The sequence below is a fragment of the Triturus cristatus genome, chromosome 3_2, assembly GCF_964204655.1.
Source record: "Triturus cristatus chromosome 3_2, aTriCri1.1, whole genome shotgun sequence".
NCBI lineage: Eukaryota > Metazoa > Chordata > Amphibia > Caudata > Salamandridae > Triturus > Triturus cristatus.
The window spans coordinates 959,165,714-959,184,973 of record NC_140584.1 but is presented as its reverse complement, the minus strand read 5'-3'; the positions used below and the strand labels follow the sequence as shown (position 1 = coordinate 959,184,973).

Below are 19,260 nucleotides of genomic sequence, written 5' to 3'. Positions count from 1 at the left end.
GGTTGATCATTTATGTGGTGAGAACTTTAAAACCTTTTATTCTGAATGGCATCTAATGTAGCTGCACATTTTCTTTGTTAATACTGTTGCGTTACTTGGATATGTTATGCTGCTCTTGTTGTGGGATGGCGGGTCTGTGCTCATAGCTCTCCTGCGATAAGAGTTTTGTGGGACGATGAAGGTAGGGCGAGTCGTTACCCCATAAAATGCTGCATTGCCATCTAAGTGCAGTATATGGCACCATGGCTTTCAGGCACAAGACACCTAGTAACTAACCTGACCAGAGATGTGAATGCTCTGTTAGAGCTGCTGGTGCAATTGTATCACTGACTACAGAAAGGGCAAGGGGTGGATGGGCTGCCAGCACAGTGTCCCATGTCGTTATGATGAAAGCTGGATTTTAGGGTTTAGAGAAAGATGTGGTAGATGGGGATTAAGAGGTATCCACTTTTTCAAATATGATAGGCAGAGGTTCTTAATATGCCAGATTTCTCCCTTGACAGATTAACCTCTTGAAGAATAAATTGTCTTAATAACTGTTCTTGTTTACAATAAGATGTATTTAGATGCTGTGCCATTGGGGACAAGTATAGCTTCCTTATGTTTTGGACACTATCACATTTGACAACATAGATTTAAAAAACCAAGCATTGGCATAGCCAATAGGTCTCACCTTTGGGACCTTTTAAGTGTTTAACCATGCAGCACATGCATACACAGGAGTGGGCATACTAACAGCGATAGAAGTGGGGGAAGGGCGAGAGCAGGAGGCAGAGAAAAATCAGGCGAGACAGAGGAAGAAATAGGAGAGGAAAAGAAAGGGAACGAGTGACGGAAATGGATAGAGACCGAAGAGTGCAAGAGAACAGAGAGAACGAAGGCTAGCGAAAGACAAACGAAGGAATAAAAGGCAAAAGAGAAATGGAGAAACAAAGTAAGCAAGGTGAGTATAAGTAAATATAGAGTGGCGAAAAGAAACCAGAGAATAAAAAATACACAGCGCGAAAGGGTGAGACAAAGAAATAAGAACGGTGGAAGAGAAGGGGGAATGAATGAATGAATGAACACACAAACAACTGAAAGAAAGGCGAAATGAAGGATTTGTGCTGAGGATAAAAGGAAGGAAAGAATGACGTAAATATGAATAGTCAGAGGGACAAAAAAGAAGGAATGAGAGACGAAAAGCAGGAATAGTGTGGGGATAAAGATGAAGGAAGGAAATAAAGAAAGGCGAAAAGAAGGAATAGAACGGGGGAAAAAAGGAAGTCGAAAGGAAGGAATAGTGCAGGGAATAAGAACGAAGGAAGCAGGGTATTAGTAGAGTTTATGGGGAGATGGTGGAGTGAAAAGGAGTGCTGAGCAGGCACAAAGGAAAGGAGACAGGTGTATTAAATGGGAAATATTACAAGCGGCGATAAAATGGACAGATGAACAGATTAATAGTGTGAGAGCGAAGGTAGTAACGAATGTGGAAAATGAGGAAAAAATGTTAAGGAAAAAAATGACCAAACTACATTAAATGGTATAAAAGAACGAGTGAAAGAAGGAGAAGATGTGTAGGGGCAAATCAGAGACAGGTTAGTAGGCCTCACCAGGCCTCAGTCATGCTTCCCTACACCGTACAGGCTCTGCCAGGTAAACGACTGCAAAGTCTCCATGCCCTGCTGATACCATATCAACATTGATTAATCAGCCGTGGTTGCAACCAAGCTACTTCCCCTTCATGCACAGCTCCCGTTGAGGCGGGTTTGAACTGTCCACCGTCGTTTCATGCTCATTTTTTCCCCAAAAAATGTGTACATTTCCCTGAGGGTACCTTCCAACTCATTTCTCCAGTCATGGAAATTTAACCAGAGTTACATTTGGACCAGCTTTTTAATAATGTCGGTGGAAGCCCGTTCTAACTTTAGGAGGTTAGGAGACATGCACACACTGGCAAGTTTGGTTCAGCCATTTTGACAACCGTATTAATTTCAAGTGCCCTAAGATTTTGATTGAGGCGGTTTAAGTAAGATGTTAAGTTGATTTCAAAACAGGGGTGGTGTCCTTTAGACTAGGCACATTGGCCCAAACATTTATTGTTGAAATGGGGTAGGGGGTTCAGACCAGAAATGGCTGGTCGAACTTGGGCATTCACTTTTAAATGCTTTCGGGTCGACTACAAGTTGGGGGCACAGCTGGATGCTTGCTACTGCTGCTTGAGAATGTGGGTGGAGCCCTCCAAATGAAGGACTGACTGTGCCTGTCAAATTGAAGCCCCACCACCCAAACGCCTCAGAGTGGCTAGTTATGCTGGAGTTACTCGTACCCTTTGCAGGGTGGTGAGGGATTGGCATGAGAACACCAGGGGTTGGTAGGAACTCTCCGCCTTTTCTCACCTTCAAAAAAAGCAGCTGAACCAGTTTCCTTTCTTGTCTCTTCCCCTGCGTGAACTCAACATCATAAGTTCCCGCTGAAAAACAAACTTGCCGCTGCCTTGGAAAAAGAATCAAAGGGGTTTTAAATGACACAAAACAGCACTGGTTTGAAAAGAACCTTTTATTCTACCTTCCACCACCTTGTGGGTGGGTGACTCCCACCACCTTTGTCAAGCACCAGTGGCTGGCAGACCATAACAAAAAGATCCGGTCTCACGCCCGCATCCAAGGGGAGAAACGCAAGCCTTTGTCCCAGCGAGCTGGAGGAGGGGAGGAAAAGTTTCTGGCATCTTCATATTTTCTCGCCTCGTGTGTTCAGCACTGCCCCCTCCTGTTAGAGCTGAGCGCAGAAACAACAGAGCCCATGGCTGGCAGCACACAATGAGCCGCGTGCACACGTGCCAACCTCTGGAGCACGCATGACGAGGGACACTGCACGAGCACATGTACCTCCGTTAATATGCAGATGGGGTGCTTATAGTTTACTCAGCCACCGTGATCTTTTAATAGGACAGCGTAACAAGCTGAAAACATGAACAGTGCCTTTTAAATAAGGTCAGTTAATATGCACGTTCGATGAAAAAGATTCACAAGGTTTTTGACACATGGTCACTTTCCCGACAGTAGATACCACTTAAGTTCTGAAACAACACGAGAGAAAACAATGTTGGTGTTTAAAACTGCAGGCTGCACGTGTTTTGTGAACTTGGAGGATGGATAAAGTTGGGGTGCAGACAGCCCCCCCAGTACTCCACCCAAAAAAAAAAAAAAACACTGGAAATGGGAACAGACACAGCTTAGAAGTGAGCTAAGGGCACTCTCCTCAGGAATAATGCGACAAAAACCTGCAAAGAAATTTCGAGTTGGTGTCGGTTGTGCACCTTGTTTACTTGCTGCAAAAGTCCTTGCTGGTATGAAGTATTTGTTCCTTTTTTCCGGTTCCTAGTAGGTGGTTTTATGTTTGTTAACCAGACTTATTTCTTGCTCTGTTGTAAAGCTTACTGATGCCTTTCGGGCAACTCCGCGCTGAATAAAAACCGCAAAATAAACATTACTGCGCGTGGGTTCTAACACAGCCTTCAAAATCCACTTATTGTTTGCAAAGCGCCGGTTTGTTTTTAGGGGGAGCTGTGCGCCATTGGGATGTCGCGCGAACCACAGAGGCAGTACATGAAACACTGTTACCTTACTTTCTTTAACTTTCATTCCGAGAATGGAGCAAATGTTCAGTTTCTCGCTCACACCCACATGTCAACCAACTCTCAGCACGGGAAACTATGCATAAAAAGAATACTACGTTCAGCTATAAAAATAAAAAAAAAAGGTTGAAGGCAAGGCCGAGTCCCAGACAGCAGTTGGAAAACACATGACGCCTTCCCAGCCAGGAATCCCAGCGCTGCAGACAAAGAGCCCTGCACCGTGCTGTTGGGTTAGTACAGGACTGTTTCAGTCAGAAATGCAAAGAGAAAACAAGCGCGCCCAGGAAAGCTTTGTAATATGACCCAGAACAGATTGCACCCTGCACGCCCTTCTCGCTCCCGACAGCTGTAGGCCGTGGGAGGAAACATTTACTGGGAAAGGTGGGACATGCACCCGCCTTTGGCCAATTGCGTGCTTTCATTTTTGAAAGCCACACACAATGGCCAATACAATGTGTGCAAAAAAAAAAAGCCACACGCACAAGTTTGCTGAGAAGCTGGAGTGATTCCAAGAGGTAATCTCCTAGAGCAGCACATGCGCGCTGCGCTAGGCGAGACCTAAAAATTGTTGCATGGAGAGTGGTAATCACATTTTAACATCCGAAACAGTCCTGTTTCTAATATCTATATAAATGAGTTTCCTGAGAGATGGGGGCAATGTGCTCCCAACAGGTAGATTCAGCGTAGCTCCTGTAGGAGAGTTCATAATAACTTGTAATTTGAGCAATTATTTTCTTAGCAGTTCCTATCGACCGTATGTTGCTGTTGTCTAGTTTATCTCCTGTGTATCTCAGGAGTTTAAGGACCTAATGATAGGACCAATCAAACCGTTCACATCAGTATCGAGGCACATTTCAAAGGCATCAAATATGCAATGGATTTAAACTTCATTAGGTAAAGAGATGGTGACCTAACTCACCAAGTTCTCATCAAACGGAGACCCTAAAATTATTTTTATTCTTTTACTATTTGAGCAGTCTGTCAGCAGAAATGCAATGTTTTTTTTTGCTTTCAAAATAAAAAGTACACAAAAATATTCCATCTTGAAATATCGTTTTGCTAACCTTTTATACAACTCTAGGTACGGTTTCTATGAGCCAGCAAAATGTGTTTGCATGCCAATATTATTAAGAACATCAGGGACAATTAGGGTAAAGGCATTATGGGCAACAGGAAAATAAGCTAAGGGCCCAATTTATAAAGAAAGACACAAATGTGCACCCACAGCTATATGCCCTTTCATTCATGCAGATTTACAACTTTCAGAAATTTGCAAACTTTTACCGTATACCATGCCTGGAAACTACTCCTAGCAAATATAGATGGTCACAGGTTCGAATCACAGCGATTCGACTCTGCCTTTCCTCCTTCATCGATAACATGAGTACCATTGAGTAGGGTAACAGTAAACATCAATTCTTTCAGCTCCAAGTGACCGTAAGGTGAAAGTGCACTTTACATATACACTTGTTGTGTTATGTAATATTCTCTTATGTGATTGCAAAATCGCCCTTTTTGTAAAAATGTTTTACTCCTGCCCTTGTCAGGAGTAAACTTCCAATGTTTACTAATGTCGGAGAAGAATAAAGAGCAGTTGGTGAATACCCTTCAACATGCAAGTTAGTGAGTGTGCACAGACTCGCAGGTAATTCCAACTCTGGAACTACCACAGAGTCATAGAGGCTGACATCAGAGCTCTGATATAATGAGAACGCTGCCATGATTTGTCACTTCGTTGCTTGGCACCCGATAGACAAGTGGATTTATGTACACGGCAAGTAGAGTTCTGACACCTCTTGTCTCCAGGATAAGTAAATATGTTATAAAGTTCAATACCCTTCTTGTTCCCTTTAGTTCATCTAGGTGAGCTAGAAATAATGATTTGTAAAAGAAAAGGCCAGGACCGGAGCATTGTGTCCATAGTGACATGGCATTATCTCATAACCGTAACATAAATACCAGGGAAAACAAGGTATTGTGTTTGTTAGCGCCCTACCTTGGGAAAGGAGTCAGTGTCCTTACATATAGGAACAGAGCTCACGACTACCGCCACTCCTAAGTTAAGGTGATATTGCAATAATTATTTTTCTGTCAAAAGTTAGCCATCTGGAGATTGACACCTTTCTTGTACTCTTGCTTCCTGTGGCCCCTGTTGATGTGATGTGCCTAGGGGTCCAGGACATCAGGGAACTGGTGCAAATATAATGGTATCCAATCAAAGTGATAGCCATCTTTGAAAAAAAGAAACCCCTGTAGATTTGGTTAAAACAAACCTGAACATGTAAGTATGAAAGGGACCCTCTGTGGTGGCGAATACCTTTGGAAAAGTGGTTATTTCATTTGAATTCTAATGCTTGAACTTATGTTTGTCCTTTTGACATCTATTATTGAATATTTAGCCTGTTTACCTGTTGGATGTGCCCGTGGTTACTGAGTTGATGGAAATAATATTTTCTTCGAGAAGATGATGTATTTTTTGTATATATTTCAGTTGCTACAAAATTCTTTAAAAGGCATCCAATCCCTCTTAAATGGTGGCAAGGTGAAATTGCTGCAGCCGGATGAACTTGGATCCCTTCTTGCTGTGCTAAAGGTTAGAATTGTATTTGTATCTGTTATTATGGCCTCTGTTTTAGTCCTAAGGAAAGGTACACCTTGATGAAAACTCTAGGTGTTGGTTAATGTGCTGCCACATGCCCATTAGTACATTAGAGCATGAGAGACTGGAGGGAACCAGCAGAGAGGGCAATAATTATAAAGCCGACCCTCATGCAGTTAAGTGCAAGCACTCAAATGGAGGCAGAAAAATACACTCAGAGACCCAAAAGCATTAGGTCACAGGTGAATACTCCTCTGTGCTAAGCCACACAGGCAGGGCTGAGCCAGGACCTGATTGACAAAGCTTTCAGCTGGTGACTGCAAGAGACTGGAAATAGGTCATTGGAATTATAATTTGTAATGCCGATTTTATGCACTATGGTTCTCATTTTGAAACCGAATAAAGTTACTTTGACTGACTGCAAGAGGCTGGTTCAGGAAAGACCAGGGTTCCAAAGCCCGCTCTGTATATTGGTCTGTTTTGACAGGTGTGTTGTCCAAACCCATATCTGAAAAGGGGAAGGACTAACTAAAACAGAATGCTTGCTTTAGTTATTATCAGCAAGAGGTACAGCAGAGTACACTAAAAGAGACACGGGTCTAGAGCCATGACTATTTGGGCCGAGGGTGAAAACTGATTGAATAGTTTTGTGTCTGCCTTCTTTGTTTTTTTTAAATTGCTCATCATTGAAAGATTTGCATACATTACAAGAAAGAAAAGCAAATAGAAGAAGTGGGCCATCAGCCTTGAAGTTTCTAGATGCATCCCACAGTAGTTTGTTGCCTAATGACTAACCCCTCCCCCCCCATTTTCTGTGCTTGTGTGGTAAAGTGTCCGTATGGTGCCATTATGATCCTGGTTATGTAAACAAAGGTGTTACTAGAATCGTCTGCATGCTTGACCACAAGTCTTGAAGCACTAGTTCCTCTTGTATCTCCTTTTGTGTTTCGAGCAGTGGGCCCAGAAATCTATATTCCGACTAGCACAATGCAGCCTTTGGCTGGTTTGAGCTAGATGGCTCCTACAGCAGCATGCAAACCATATTGAAAGAGGAAGCATTGCACTCTGCAGCCAAACTCCTTCAAGGGAATGCTGCTCACCCTTCATCACTGTGACTATACCCTCTATTGTTCCTTAAGACCCAGCCCTTCCCTGCAGTACTCCTCTTCCCAGCCTGTTCCCTCCCTCAGGACGAGCTAAGCCCAGGCAGATAACCATCCTGTGACTGTATTCTTGTACTATTTCTTGTGATGCCCACACCCAACGTTGTAGGGCACAGGGCACAGGGAAGGGAAGTGACCACTCGCAAACAACGCGTGACAGTCACTTTAACTACAGTAACTTTTGCCCAGGATTATTTGCTTCCTTTCTAACATGTTTTCAAAAACTAGTGCAGACACGCGCATCCCGCATATGCACAGTAACTGAGGGCAGTAGGAGCAGGAGTGAAATCTGCACTATCCAAGAGCAGACGTCCCTTTCAGTACTGAAACATTTTCTATCCAGAACAGGTCGGCCTGTACCTAGTTTTCAGATACATGGTGTATCTCACTTTCGGTTCTTTGTCCTGTATCTTTCACGTATCTTTCTCAGCCATTTCAGAAACAAATCTTCTATTTTCCCATTGCACCGGAGGCTCTTGAAGCAGCTACATCACTGAGGCAGTTGGATAACGTGAACATGAAGCCTATTGATACTTTTGCTAGCTGATCAATACCATCAGCTTGATATGTATCCCCACTCCTTTTACTGTATCTAAGTACATCATATTTTTTTTTAACTCCTATTATAATCTCTAGAAGTACATGTTTCATGGACTTCCCGGATTCAACGTTGACATCCCTGTGGTTCTATACCCCACGCCTCTACCTCAGTATGACGGAAAATCCCCTCCGAAGCAAGAACAAGCAGAGGCCACAACTCTTAGGCAAAGTGCGGTAATGTGGAATTTAATTCTGCATGTGTCTTAAGTTTTACTGCTAAACCATTGCCATACTTTGATTTAGTTTTTTGTATGTATTTATATGTTTTTCTATGCATACCCATATGTGGTCTAGCTCTCAGCCACATTCAAGTTGAATTATACATAGAAAATACATTAATAGCGGTGGATGGTTTCCTGGCCATGTCCCTCAGTCTGTCTCAGATTTGGCCAATGATTATCAGCTTATGTAAAACGTAATAGTGAGAAGGGATAGGGTCCAGTTTACTGTAGTACACACACAGTTACCTATTCTTTATAAAATACATACAGAGATGACAGCCTATGTAATTACTTTTTTTTGTTTAAACACAATGGTATTCAGAAAAATATTTTATTTGGGAACACTGCACACCATTGATAGAGGGGCCAGGCAAAAAAATATCATGCATTTCTCTTTTTCAATTTTAAACAGCTTTTCCCCAGCATTGTGCATTATTCAAATCTGTTAGAAAAACACATTAAAGTTCAGTCTGTAATTGCAAAAACAGTTGAATTCATTTACAAGCGACTTTCAATGAACTTGTTTTCAGGATTTGTAAATTGACTCTAAATAAAATTTTTCCTGCATGGCTTTGGAAGCATCAGTTTAAAAAAACATATTAGACAAGTGAGCTGTTCTTGGAGAGGCACGTCTGACTCTGATGATTTGATTTGTGTGTGTGTCTTCCCCACGTCTTTTCTCTGGGGCCTGTGGAACTTGAGGTCAGCGAGGCAATCCTTGTGGCATATATTTACCAGGTGCTTCCTCTCAACTTTGACTTTGAGGGAGTAGTCGGATTGAGCAGTCTAGGATGGTAGTATGGATAAAATGCCTAAATCTACTAGCAGATGTATGTCTCACAAATATGTCAAGTGTCATTCTTTTAATAAAAGAAATGGGTTTTTGTTTACTTTTCAGACAATGTCCTTAGTGACTTCAAAGGGGTTTGCTTTATGGTTACTATTCAATTTATTCTGTAACCACCTTCTCAAGAACTGGGTGTGTTTAAGGAGAGAGTAGAATAGCACTTTTAACTGAATGGTTACAGCCAAATTAGAGATTCTTCCTGTCATGGTAGCATGTACTAAACTATACAAAAGTGATGGATGGCATGCTTGAATTACTCTGAGCCAGTGGTCTGGAGAGCCAGATAGGTAAACCTTTACTTTGATTATTCTGGAAAACATTTGATGAAACTTCATCTGCAATCCATTGTCAACATTGGTCACTAGGGGAAAATGTATTGCCACCTCTGCCTGTCTGTTTGCGTCCAACTAAACAGTAGACTTCTTCACGCGCTCTTGTCGTGTTAGTCCTCTTTACTCTTCGGCTCCACCTGAATTTGCTCCACTTAGCAAATTAATTTACCTTCAGAGAAACAATCCTATTAGCCATTCTCTGAAGGTATGAAGGAGATGGCCACTTTTTGCCTTTGTTTCTCAAACAAAATCATAAAGAAGACACAGGCATTCTACGTAGTGGACAGCTAGTGACAAATTTGTAACAAAATCTCAGTAGACCTTCCTAAACATAGTGTGCACTTAATCAGGCCAACAGGGTAGGGTGGCTTAGGCCACCCATTTCAATTCTAGGATTCCAATTAATGCTTTTTAATAGCAATGATCTTTGTTGTAAACAGGTGAAGAGACATCAAAATGATCTGAGATTCATAAAGCTATGTCCATATTAGGTGGATGAGGTGTTGCAATTTTTGCTCATTTTAAGTAACAAATCCAGATCTTGTAGCATAGCCTGTACAGATCCTGTAACATAGCATATGCTATTCATCTCCTACGCTGACAACACCTAGCTCATTTTTCCCTATTAGGTGACATTGTCACCACCAAGACAAACTTCAAACAATGCATGACCAGTATGGCCAATTGGATGAAAGAAAACTGCCTCATGCTCAATACTAACAAAACTGAAGTGATGATCTTCGGAATAAGAGCTCACCTTGGGACTCCACCTGGTGGCCTGCCGAACTTGGACCCATACCCACTCCAACTGAGCAAGCTAGGAACCTAGGCCTCATCCTGGACTCTAACCTCACTATGGAGTCTCCGGTCAACGCTGTCACCTCCTAATGCTACCACATCCTCTGCATATTGCTTAAAATCTTCAAGTGGCTCCCACTGGACACCAGACATACCATCGTGCAGGCCCTAATCACAATCAGATTGGACTATGGCAACTCACTCTACGCCGACATCCCAACCCATCTTCTTCACAGTCTTCAAACCATCCAAAACGCTAACACCAGACTCATCCTTGACTTCCTGCAATGAACCCGCACCACCCACTCATCAGAGAGCTCCATAGGCTCCCCATCTAGAAGTGCTGCCAGTTCAAATTTCTTGACTGCTGCCAGTTCAAATTTCTCATACACGCTTTCAAGTCACTACACAACAGAGGACTCTCATACCTCAGTCACCAGCTTCACTTCCACCAACCCACCAGACAACTTCGCTCAGCATCACTCTCACACACACCCAGCATCCACAAAAGCAGAAAGTGAGGTCTATCATTCTCCTACCAAGCTGCAAAACCTGGCCAACCTTCCTCAACTCATCAGGACCTCCTCCTCCCTTCTTGAATTCCGCAAGAAGCTTGAAGACCTGACTTTTCAATTAGTCTTCTTACGGGACCATCACGACTGCCTGTACTCCGGTCTAGCCTCACACCACACCTATACTCTCCTTATAAGCACCTGGATACCCTCACAGGTGACAATGCAGCATTCTACAAATCCACCTTACATTCAGATTACAAGCAGTACCAGTTGTTGCCTGCTATTTATTACTGTCTAAGAGGGCAGATACATCATTGCAAAATCTTGAGAATAACAAGAGGAACTTGCATGCAGAATTGACCGGGACAGTGCTCTTCCTCTCACCGTTTTGGTGCAAAATTAGGCCAATTCAAACTGAACTTGAGAAAAAGATCATCTGGAAAGTGAGAACTCAGCATTCAGCAAAATACCACCTTAGTATTTACAAATCTAAACCCTCATATCGCATAAAAATAAATTCTCTAGGATTGAAACTCAGTGGCACATTAAACCTGTGTTGCTGCCTATTCATCATCTCTGGCCGACCCAGTATGTTTTACTGCTCACAAGGCTTGTCTTGATTCCCTGATGAATGTTGTATAGTAATTTTGTTTGTCGTTTTCAAGCAGAGCACTAAAGTCTGCTGGAAATGGAGTTTCACTCAATGGGTGGCTACTGTTTTTATGTACAGATCTGATCGGAGGTTGCCGCTCTGATGATATTTTAGACGTACTGACCTTTTTCCTGTAACCTTGTTAGGGAGACAAAGGATGTGATCTAAGCCCATCCTCTAAATGCTGTTTTCAGATCGGGAAGGTGATCTGCAGCCTAAGTAACAACCTCTGATTGTCTGGGGTCTATCTGGAATGAATTCACTTCCACAGAGTTTTTTTCCAGGGTGTCTGTCATCACTATGGATTCTGAAACATTGCAGCTGTTATGGAATGCTCTGTTACCGTGTACAATTTCTGGAGAGATATTACCTGCTGCTAAAGCAATGTTTTAGTGCAATGGTCAGAGAAAAAGCGGCTACTATTTTAAATTTGGTGGCATTGTCTAACGCAGAATAAACAAAGAATAGTTAACTGAAAGGCATCATGAAAGGTGATGAAAGTACAAACTCTTCAAATTAACCTTTACTCTGTTACTTTAGATACAGGTTTTGTGACAAATCTTTATTATTGTTCTTATTAAATAGCACAAACACATGCCACAGTGTAAAACATATTTCAGGCAGGTGCTGGTAGTAAGCATTACATGGAAATGTAAGGAAGTCATCAAAAGCAGCTGGCATTTTGCATCACATGTCATGCACCTTAAGGACTAAGAATGCAGCCATGATCGGCGTGAGAAGCAATATCTGTGGCAGTAGGAGAGAACAACCTTCCCCTAGGATCAAGGGGGACCAAAACCTTATTCAACATACCATAATAACAGGGCAGGGGAGGAGTAAGGGAGATGAGCCAGAGGTGCAGTAGAGTGAGCCCGGATGGGCTAGCAGTGGGGATAGGGAAGGGAAGAGCAAATGAAAAGAGAATGGAAGGGAAAGAAGAAATATAGACTGAGAGCTAGAGGATGGAGAGAAAAAAGAAAGGGAGAAGGTGAGAGGAGGAGAAGGGGGAAGGGGAAAAGAGAGTAGAGAACAGGGCATCCTGGGATGGGTCCGCCAGGGTCCCCGTAGGAGGCTAGGGTGAGAGTAGTGTTCTCCCCATATAATGGGATTGGGCATCTTGCGATGGAGTTTCAGCTCCACGAGCTAAAAGGACATCTTTGAAGAGCTGGAGGGTGGGGAGTCAGGGAGGAGTGAAACAGGAGTATTCCACTTTGGAGAAGTGATCGATCAGTGGTGAATCTGGGTTCTGCATGTGTAATCTGGCATGTTAAGAGTTCCATCGCCATGACGTGCCAGAGGCGTGTGAACCACAGGGTAATGGATGGGGCGGAGGGCTTCTTCCAATGAAGAGCAAGTACTTGTTTGGCCGCCCCCAACATGTTCGCAATGAGGCGCCAATCAGAGTGGGTCATAGCTATCAGCTGTTGGGGCTGGATACCCAGAATGGGCACAGTGGGTGAGCTCGTTATAGGGAAGCCTACAGTGTCTTTGATGTGGCTCAGGACTTCCTTCCATAATAAGGTGAGTAGTGGGCTGGACCACTAAATATGAATGTCGAATGACAGTGCCGGCCGAGGGGGGAGTAGGTGGGGAACATTTTCTGTAAACGTGTCGGGGTATAATACCAGCGGGTCATTAGTTTATAAGTGGATTCACGTTGGGGTATGCTCCTGTATATACTAGGGATGTCTCGCCATAGTTTTTCCCAGTGTATCGGGGAAATTACCTCTAGAGTCTGTGTGCCATTGTGTTTGATAAGTATGAAGTTGGATAGGGTCGGAGTGTTGTAGCACCTGATATGTGCAAGAAATCAAGACCGCGTGCTATCGAAAGAGCGTACCGGTGTCTTAAAAGGAGTGAGTGGCCGTGTTGCCTCCTGTGCATTCTGTGATGTGAGCAGCCAGTGCCGGAGTTGGCAGTAATGTAGTCTGGATGCATCTGTAAGGTGAAAGTCTCTCTTACATTGGTTAAAGGTTTAGAATACAAACCCTTCAAAGAGATCTTGGATCATTTATTTTATTTATTTATAAAGTTTTGTATAGCACGAACATGACCCTTACGGGTATCGGAGCGCTTCACAATTTTGGGTGAGAGGGATACAGTACTGGGAAGCAAAAACATGTTATTCATTACATGATAATACAAGACGTGTGCAATAATCTAGTAGGTGTCCGAAACCTTCACAGGAGGTTAAGGAGGATACAGCAATGGGTGAAGAACATTCAAACATATACAAGTACAATGCATGCTAAATAATGGTATTCCCGTGTATATAATCGTGTCCAAAGTCAATCAAGATGAGCAAATAGAGGGCAGCAATGTAGTCTACTCGTCCAGGCCTATTTAGGCAGGAACTTGAGCATTATGATTTTTTAAAACTTTTTTTTTTAAGGGAGCGGTCGAAGATTGTACAGATTTCTGGAGGAAGAGAGTTCCAAATCTTTGGGGCAATGCCAGAGAAGGCTCTGTTACTCAATCTCTTTTTGTGGAACAGCTGTGGTTTCAGGAGCATTGTACTTGCACTTCGTGACACTCTGCAGCCCCCTGATAGTTCTAGTTTTTGAACTAGATAGGTAGGGGTCTTGAAGTGGAGGGCTTTGTGCGTCATGCAGGCAATTTGTAGGTGAATTTCTGGCCTCGTATGGTAACCAGTTTAGGGACTTTAGGGCTGGGGAAATGTGATCTTTTCATTTTGTCCCAGTAATCAGTCTCACTGCGGCATTAAGGGAAGCCCTTAACGGGGCCAAGCTCAGTTTGAAGAGACCACACAGTGTGGAACTGCTGTAGTCAAGTTGTGGCAAAACTAAAGCTTGTACCGCCAATTTGAAATCTTTCTGTGGAAGGAATGGTTTGAGATTACTTAGTATACTCAACTGATGTTTGACTCCCTTGGTTGCATTGCTGATATGGTTCTTCATATTCAAGTGTAAGTCTAGCGTGACTCAGAGGGATTTAGCTGACTCAATAATGTGGGGGGAACAGTTGAAGGTTGTGAGGTGTTTCATTCAAAGACCAGTCTTGGGAATGTGATTAGGGGGAGCGATGAGAAGGAATTCAGTTTTGGATGTTTTGAGCATGAGGTAGTTGTCCGTGAGCCAGTTCTGAGTGTTCATCAGGATTGAGTTGAGTGAGATGATGTCTTCTGGGGAGGTGACTTTCAGATAGTTGAGTGTCATCCGCATACATATGAAAAAGGATGTTCGCGGAGTTCAAAGCATTTGCTAGCGGTTCCAAGAATAAATTGAAGAGTATGGGTGAAAGAGCGGACCCCTGTTGAACCCCCATAGATACTGTATGGGGCTGAGATGGCATTTGCCCTCACCCCAAGCTAAGAATGATTGTGGCTGTAAGGCTGGAGGTAAATTAGGGTTTCGAGCCAATGGAGTGTTGGATGAAGGGAAGGGAGTGAGACCCCTGGAGATTGCAATCTTATCCCTGATGTTGAGGACTGTTTTCGTAGTGGTGGCCATATAAGCACTCTTGGACCGAGTATGTCTTGAGAGCCAGGCCAAGTCCCAGAGGGGTCTACAAGCCAATACGCAGTCCATATGAAACCAATGTTTTTCGGTTTCTGGAATAACCCATTCTGAAATGTATTGGAGGTGTGACGCCCCGTAATACTCCAAGAGGTTGGGACAAGCTCGGTTCCCCCTGGTCCCTGGGCAGCATGAGAAGTTTATTAGAGAATCTCGGGTGTCTCTTTCCCCAGATAAGAGTTCACATCTCATTAAAAGTGTAGGATATCCGCTTGCGAAATAGGCGTGGGCAAGGTTTGGAATATATATAAGATTTTCGGCAGAATGGACATCTTGACCGCGTTGAGATGGCCGAGCCAGGACATAGGCAGCCGTCTCTAAGTTCGTGGGTCTTCAAGAACTGATCGTCTGCATTCCGACCAGTTGGCTTGAGACCACAAGGACAGGGATGAGGTCAAGTTCAGGCCTAAGTGGCGGAGCGAGTGGGGAGCCCATTGGAAGGGGGTAAGTTATTGTAGGTAGAGTACATCCTGTGGGGGGGGATTCATAGATTGGGCACCTGGGATTTGGCCATATTAATTTTGAATCCTAAGAGCTTCTCAAAGGATCGAAAAAGAGATACTAGTGCAGACAGGGAGGTCCTAGGTGTGGTCCATTCAAGCAGAAAGTCATCCGCAAATAGAGTAACCTTATGTTCAAGGCCGCCAAAGGGGATGCCCTTGATATCCACGGCCTGGCGTAGGGTTATCTCAAGGGGTTCCACCACCAGGGCAAAGAGCAGAGTAGAGAGCGGACAGCCTTGCTTGGTGCCCTTTTGTATGCATATAGGTGGGGAGAGATGACTGTTAGCGCGAATCTGTGGTGTAGGAGCAGTGTAAAATACCATGATCTAGGATATCCTAGACTGGCCGAAGCCGATTTTCTGCAGAACTGCGCGCAAGAAGACCCAACCAACCTGGTTGAAGGCTTTTTCAGCATATAAGGAGAGTAAGCATGCCGGAATGTCCCGGCGGTGGACCTTCTCAACTAAGAGGGCTGAATTATGTTATCCATGCGCTGGTGTATAAACCCAACTGATCTGGATCAACCAGGCCGGGCAGATACGGCTCCAGCGATTCGCCAGGATTTTAGTATAAATCCTGGCATCAGTGCAATAGGGCGATAAGATGCACACAAAGAGGGGACTTTTCCTGGTTTACGGATGAGAATTGTTTCTGCAATAGACATAGTAGGGGTGAGGCCCGTGGTTTCACAGAACGAGTTGAAGAGTCGTAATAAGTGGTCTTGTTGCTGGGGCAAGAACAAGTGGTAGAATGAGACCGGAAGGCTGTCTGGGCCAGGGTTTTTGCCCACTGGCGGGTCTTTAAATGCACGCTGCAGTTCGGCTAAAGTAATCTGGGCCTCTAGAAGTTGTGTATGGTAGGAGTCAAGGGATGTTCACAGGCAGGAGTTTAAAAAGGAGCTAATTTCATCCTGAGGTTTGTTTTCCTTCCCATAGAGAGTAGTGTAGAAAGAGTGGAACGCCTGCTGCTTGTCGCGCTCCGAGGTAGCCCTTGTACCGTCTGTGTTTTTAATGTTTGAAATATGAGCCCTAGCCGCTGACAGCGGAGTTGGCGGGCCAGGATAGATCCCACTTTATTTCCCCCCTCATAATATCTCTGCTTTAATGCCAGTAGTGATCACTCCGCCTTGTTTGTGTGGTGGACCCTAAAATGGCCACGAAGAAGAGCCAACTGCTTCTTGTGCTGTCTAGAGGGCACTGAGTGGTCCAGCCTTTCCAGGGTCTTGATGTCCCTAGCCAGTTCCGTTTCCACCAGCCAAGCCCCCTGGGTACGGGCGATTATGGTTGAGGTAATGACACTCTGTGGGTAGTCGCCTTAAAGGCATCCCAGAGGATGAATCCTGGGGTCTTGGGCAGAGCATTTGCTTCAAAGTAGGCTGAGCTCTCCTGCCGTATCTCGTCGACGTTGACCGGGTCACGTAGGATGTGGGGGGGAGCCACCATCTTCAAGTGAGCATGGTCAGAGATGGAGATGTCTGAGATATGCACCGACTCCAAGGTTCACGTTAGCGAGGGTGAGAGAAGGACACAATACGTGAATATGAGCGGTGAGCATGTGAGAAGAAAGAATAGTCCTGTGCGTCTGGAAATTTGTACCGCCATGCGTCTGTGAGGCCCAGGTTGGTAAAGTCCCTCTTCCACGCAGCGGACATTGCCCCAATGCCATAGAAGGAAGTAGTGCTGCGGGCCAATTCAGGATCCCAGACCACATTAAAATCCCCTCCCATGAATAAGCGTTCCCCTTTCCGTGATACCTGTTCTTTAGTAGGGTTCTGAGGTATGCATCCTGTGACTGCTTGGGCGCGTACATGTTGACCACGGTGAGAGGCTGTGCATCGTGTTGTACCCTGATTTTAATATAACGACCTTCCCTGTCCATACCACCTGGATCCCTTGGAGCAGAATCTTGTCTTTGTTGGGCAGGGCGCCCAATATTGAGTTTGGTATTTTGGGTGGGCCATGTGATATATATCGGATTGTAAAAAGTGTGTGTGTGAGTAGGTAGCGCCAGATCTGGCGTCGCTTATTAGGGGCGTTAAGTCCCTTCACATTGAGGGAGAGAAATGTAATGTATGATACATCAACCATTATTCAAAGGAAGAGGGTCAGCTGCTATGGCGAAGCGAGAGTGAGAGGATGGCCACCACGGGTGTGAGAGGATACAGGCCCTAAAGTCTTGGTGGTTGTGTGTGGTGGTCCAAGAGAGTGCCTCCATTCCCAGGGGATGGACGGTCGGGTGGGTAGAAGCGAAGAAGTCAAAGTGCTGTGGCAGTGTTTTTGGTGAGTAACAATCCTTCCCTAGTATTGGGCAGATATGGGGAGGTGTCCAGAAAGCCCCTACTTCCAACCAGAGATTCCCCAAGGATAGGATATAGAGGAAGGAAAGTAGGGAAGAAATAGCATAAACTATAAAAGGCCAACCGGACCGAAAAACTCCATTCAAGTCCTGGAATGGCCCATTAGTCTGGGCAAGGGCTTTTCTGGAGCAGTCACTCTTCTAGGGAGCGAATTGAGCAGAGAGGGCGAGGAAGAAAGTTCTGTAAATCTTTTAGTCTCAGCCGCCGCAGCCAGTGATCATCAGGGCGGGGGATTGCCCAGAGTCAATGACGAGGGAGCCCGTTAGCTGTAAATTGCAGGGGTTGAAGAGTCAGGCTTTAAGGGGACCAGCGGGGGCAAGTGTCCTGACATGAGGCCAATAGATTCTGGATGCATGCCACATCTGATTGACTCTGTCATTTTGCAGGGGCCGGGATTACATTATGCCGGCGGCCGAAGCTTAGCAAGATAATGGGACATGTTGGATCACAGCCAAGGAAGGAGCGGGCTGGCATTTTCTCAGAGGCCGCATGAGATCGGGCTGGAGAGTGCGCACTATCCATGAAGTGGAGGTGTTGGATGATGTCTTGTTTAGCTTGTGAAGATGATTGTTCCGTAGCGTGGGCTCTGTGTTTAGTAGTGGACACTGTGGACCATTCAGGGCGTATAGCTTCTCTGGATGAGGCTTGAGGAGGAGATGGGCTAGTTTCTCGGGAGACCATTGGGAGATGCAAAAGTTGTTTTGCGTCCTGCAAGGAGCGGAACATCTGGTGTTTACCCTCTCATGTAAGGACCAAAGCAAAGGGGTGACTCCACTGATATTTGATGTTGAGGTCGCGTAGTTTGTCTAGGACAGGTTTAAAGTTTCAACAACTCTGTACAGTCACCGGAGCAATGTCTTGGAATACTTGGATAGTGTGCCAGTTTCTCAACTTCTCCCCTGCCGGTTAGAGACCCCAGCCAAGTGTGTCGCAGCCCAAGATGGATCGCCTTGGAGGGGCAACTAGACGGGATGCGGTCCCAGCAGTATGTTGAGCAGCGTCCGACGGCAGAGTCAAAGGCCACAAAATGGTGGGGCGAGTCAGCATGGGTCTGTGCGGCAGCGATCACAGGGGGCGTGGGGAGAGGGCAGGAGGTGGTCAGTCCATCCCACCCATTGCAGCGCTAGGCAGGTCATTGCCGAGGGCTCAGGAAGCGGAAAGTGGGCTCCTCAAGGCGAACCAGGAACGGCAAGCGACTCAACAGGCCCATTGTTGTGTAATGGAGGATCGTTCTCCCAGCAGCAGTATTGGGCTCAGGGTGGCCCCAGTGGCGGGTTTGCGAGCCCTGATGCTGAGGGATCTGCTTTACCAGGCTGCGGGGGAGCAGAGACACAGTGAGACACGTCTCACTCCATCAGCAGCTTGGCCACACCCTCGGATACAGGTTTAAGGGGGACATTTTTGAAGATGAATTGTTCTGCCATTACTTAATATATGCCAGCGATGAAGAGGTGTACATCAGTTCAGACATCAGATGCCATTCAATGGTCCAAATGTGGAGGAATCTGCACAGGTGAGACAC

The 19,260-nt window shown here is 44.9% G+C and overlaps 1 protein-coding gene across 3 annotated transcripts in view; it reads left to right on the top strand.

The window, feature by feature from the left end:
* The window catches only part of HEATR6 (HEAT repeat containing 6), a 403,026-nt gene that overhangs the window by 81,808 nt on the left and 301,958 nt on the right, over positions 1-19,260 (top strand). For 2 of the 3 annotated variants that reach the window (XM_085649503.1, XM_085649501.1), the window contains exons 6-7: positions 6,108-6,209; positions 8,015-8,152. In XM_085649503.1, coding sequence (XP_085505629.1) covers positions 6,108-6,209; positions 8,015-8,152 — 240 coding nt within the window. The remainder of the gene's footprint in view (positions 1-6,107; positions 6,210-8,014; positions 8,153-19,260) is intronic. The other variant, XM_085649502.1, reaches the window with a different exon arrangement.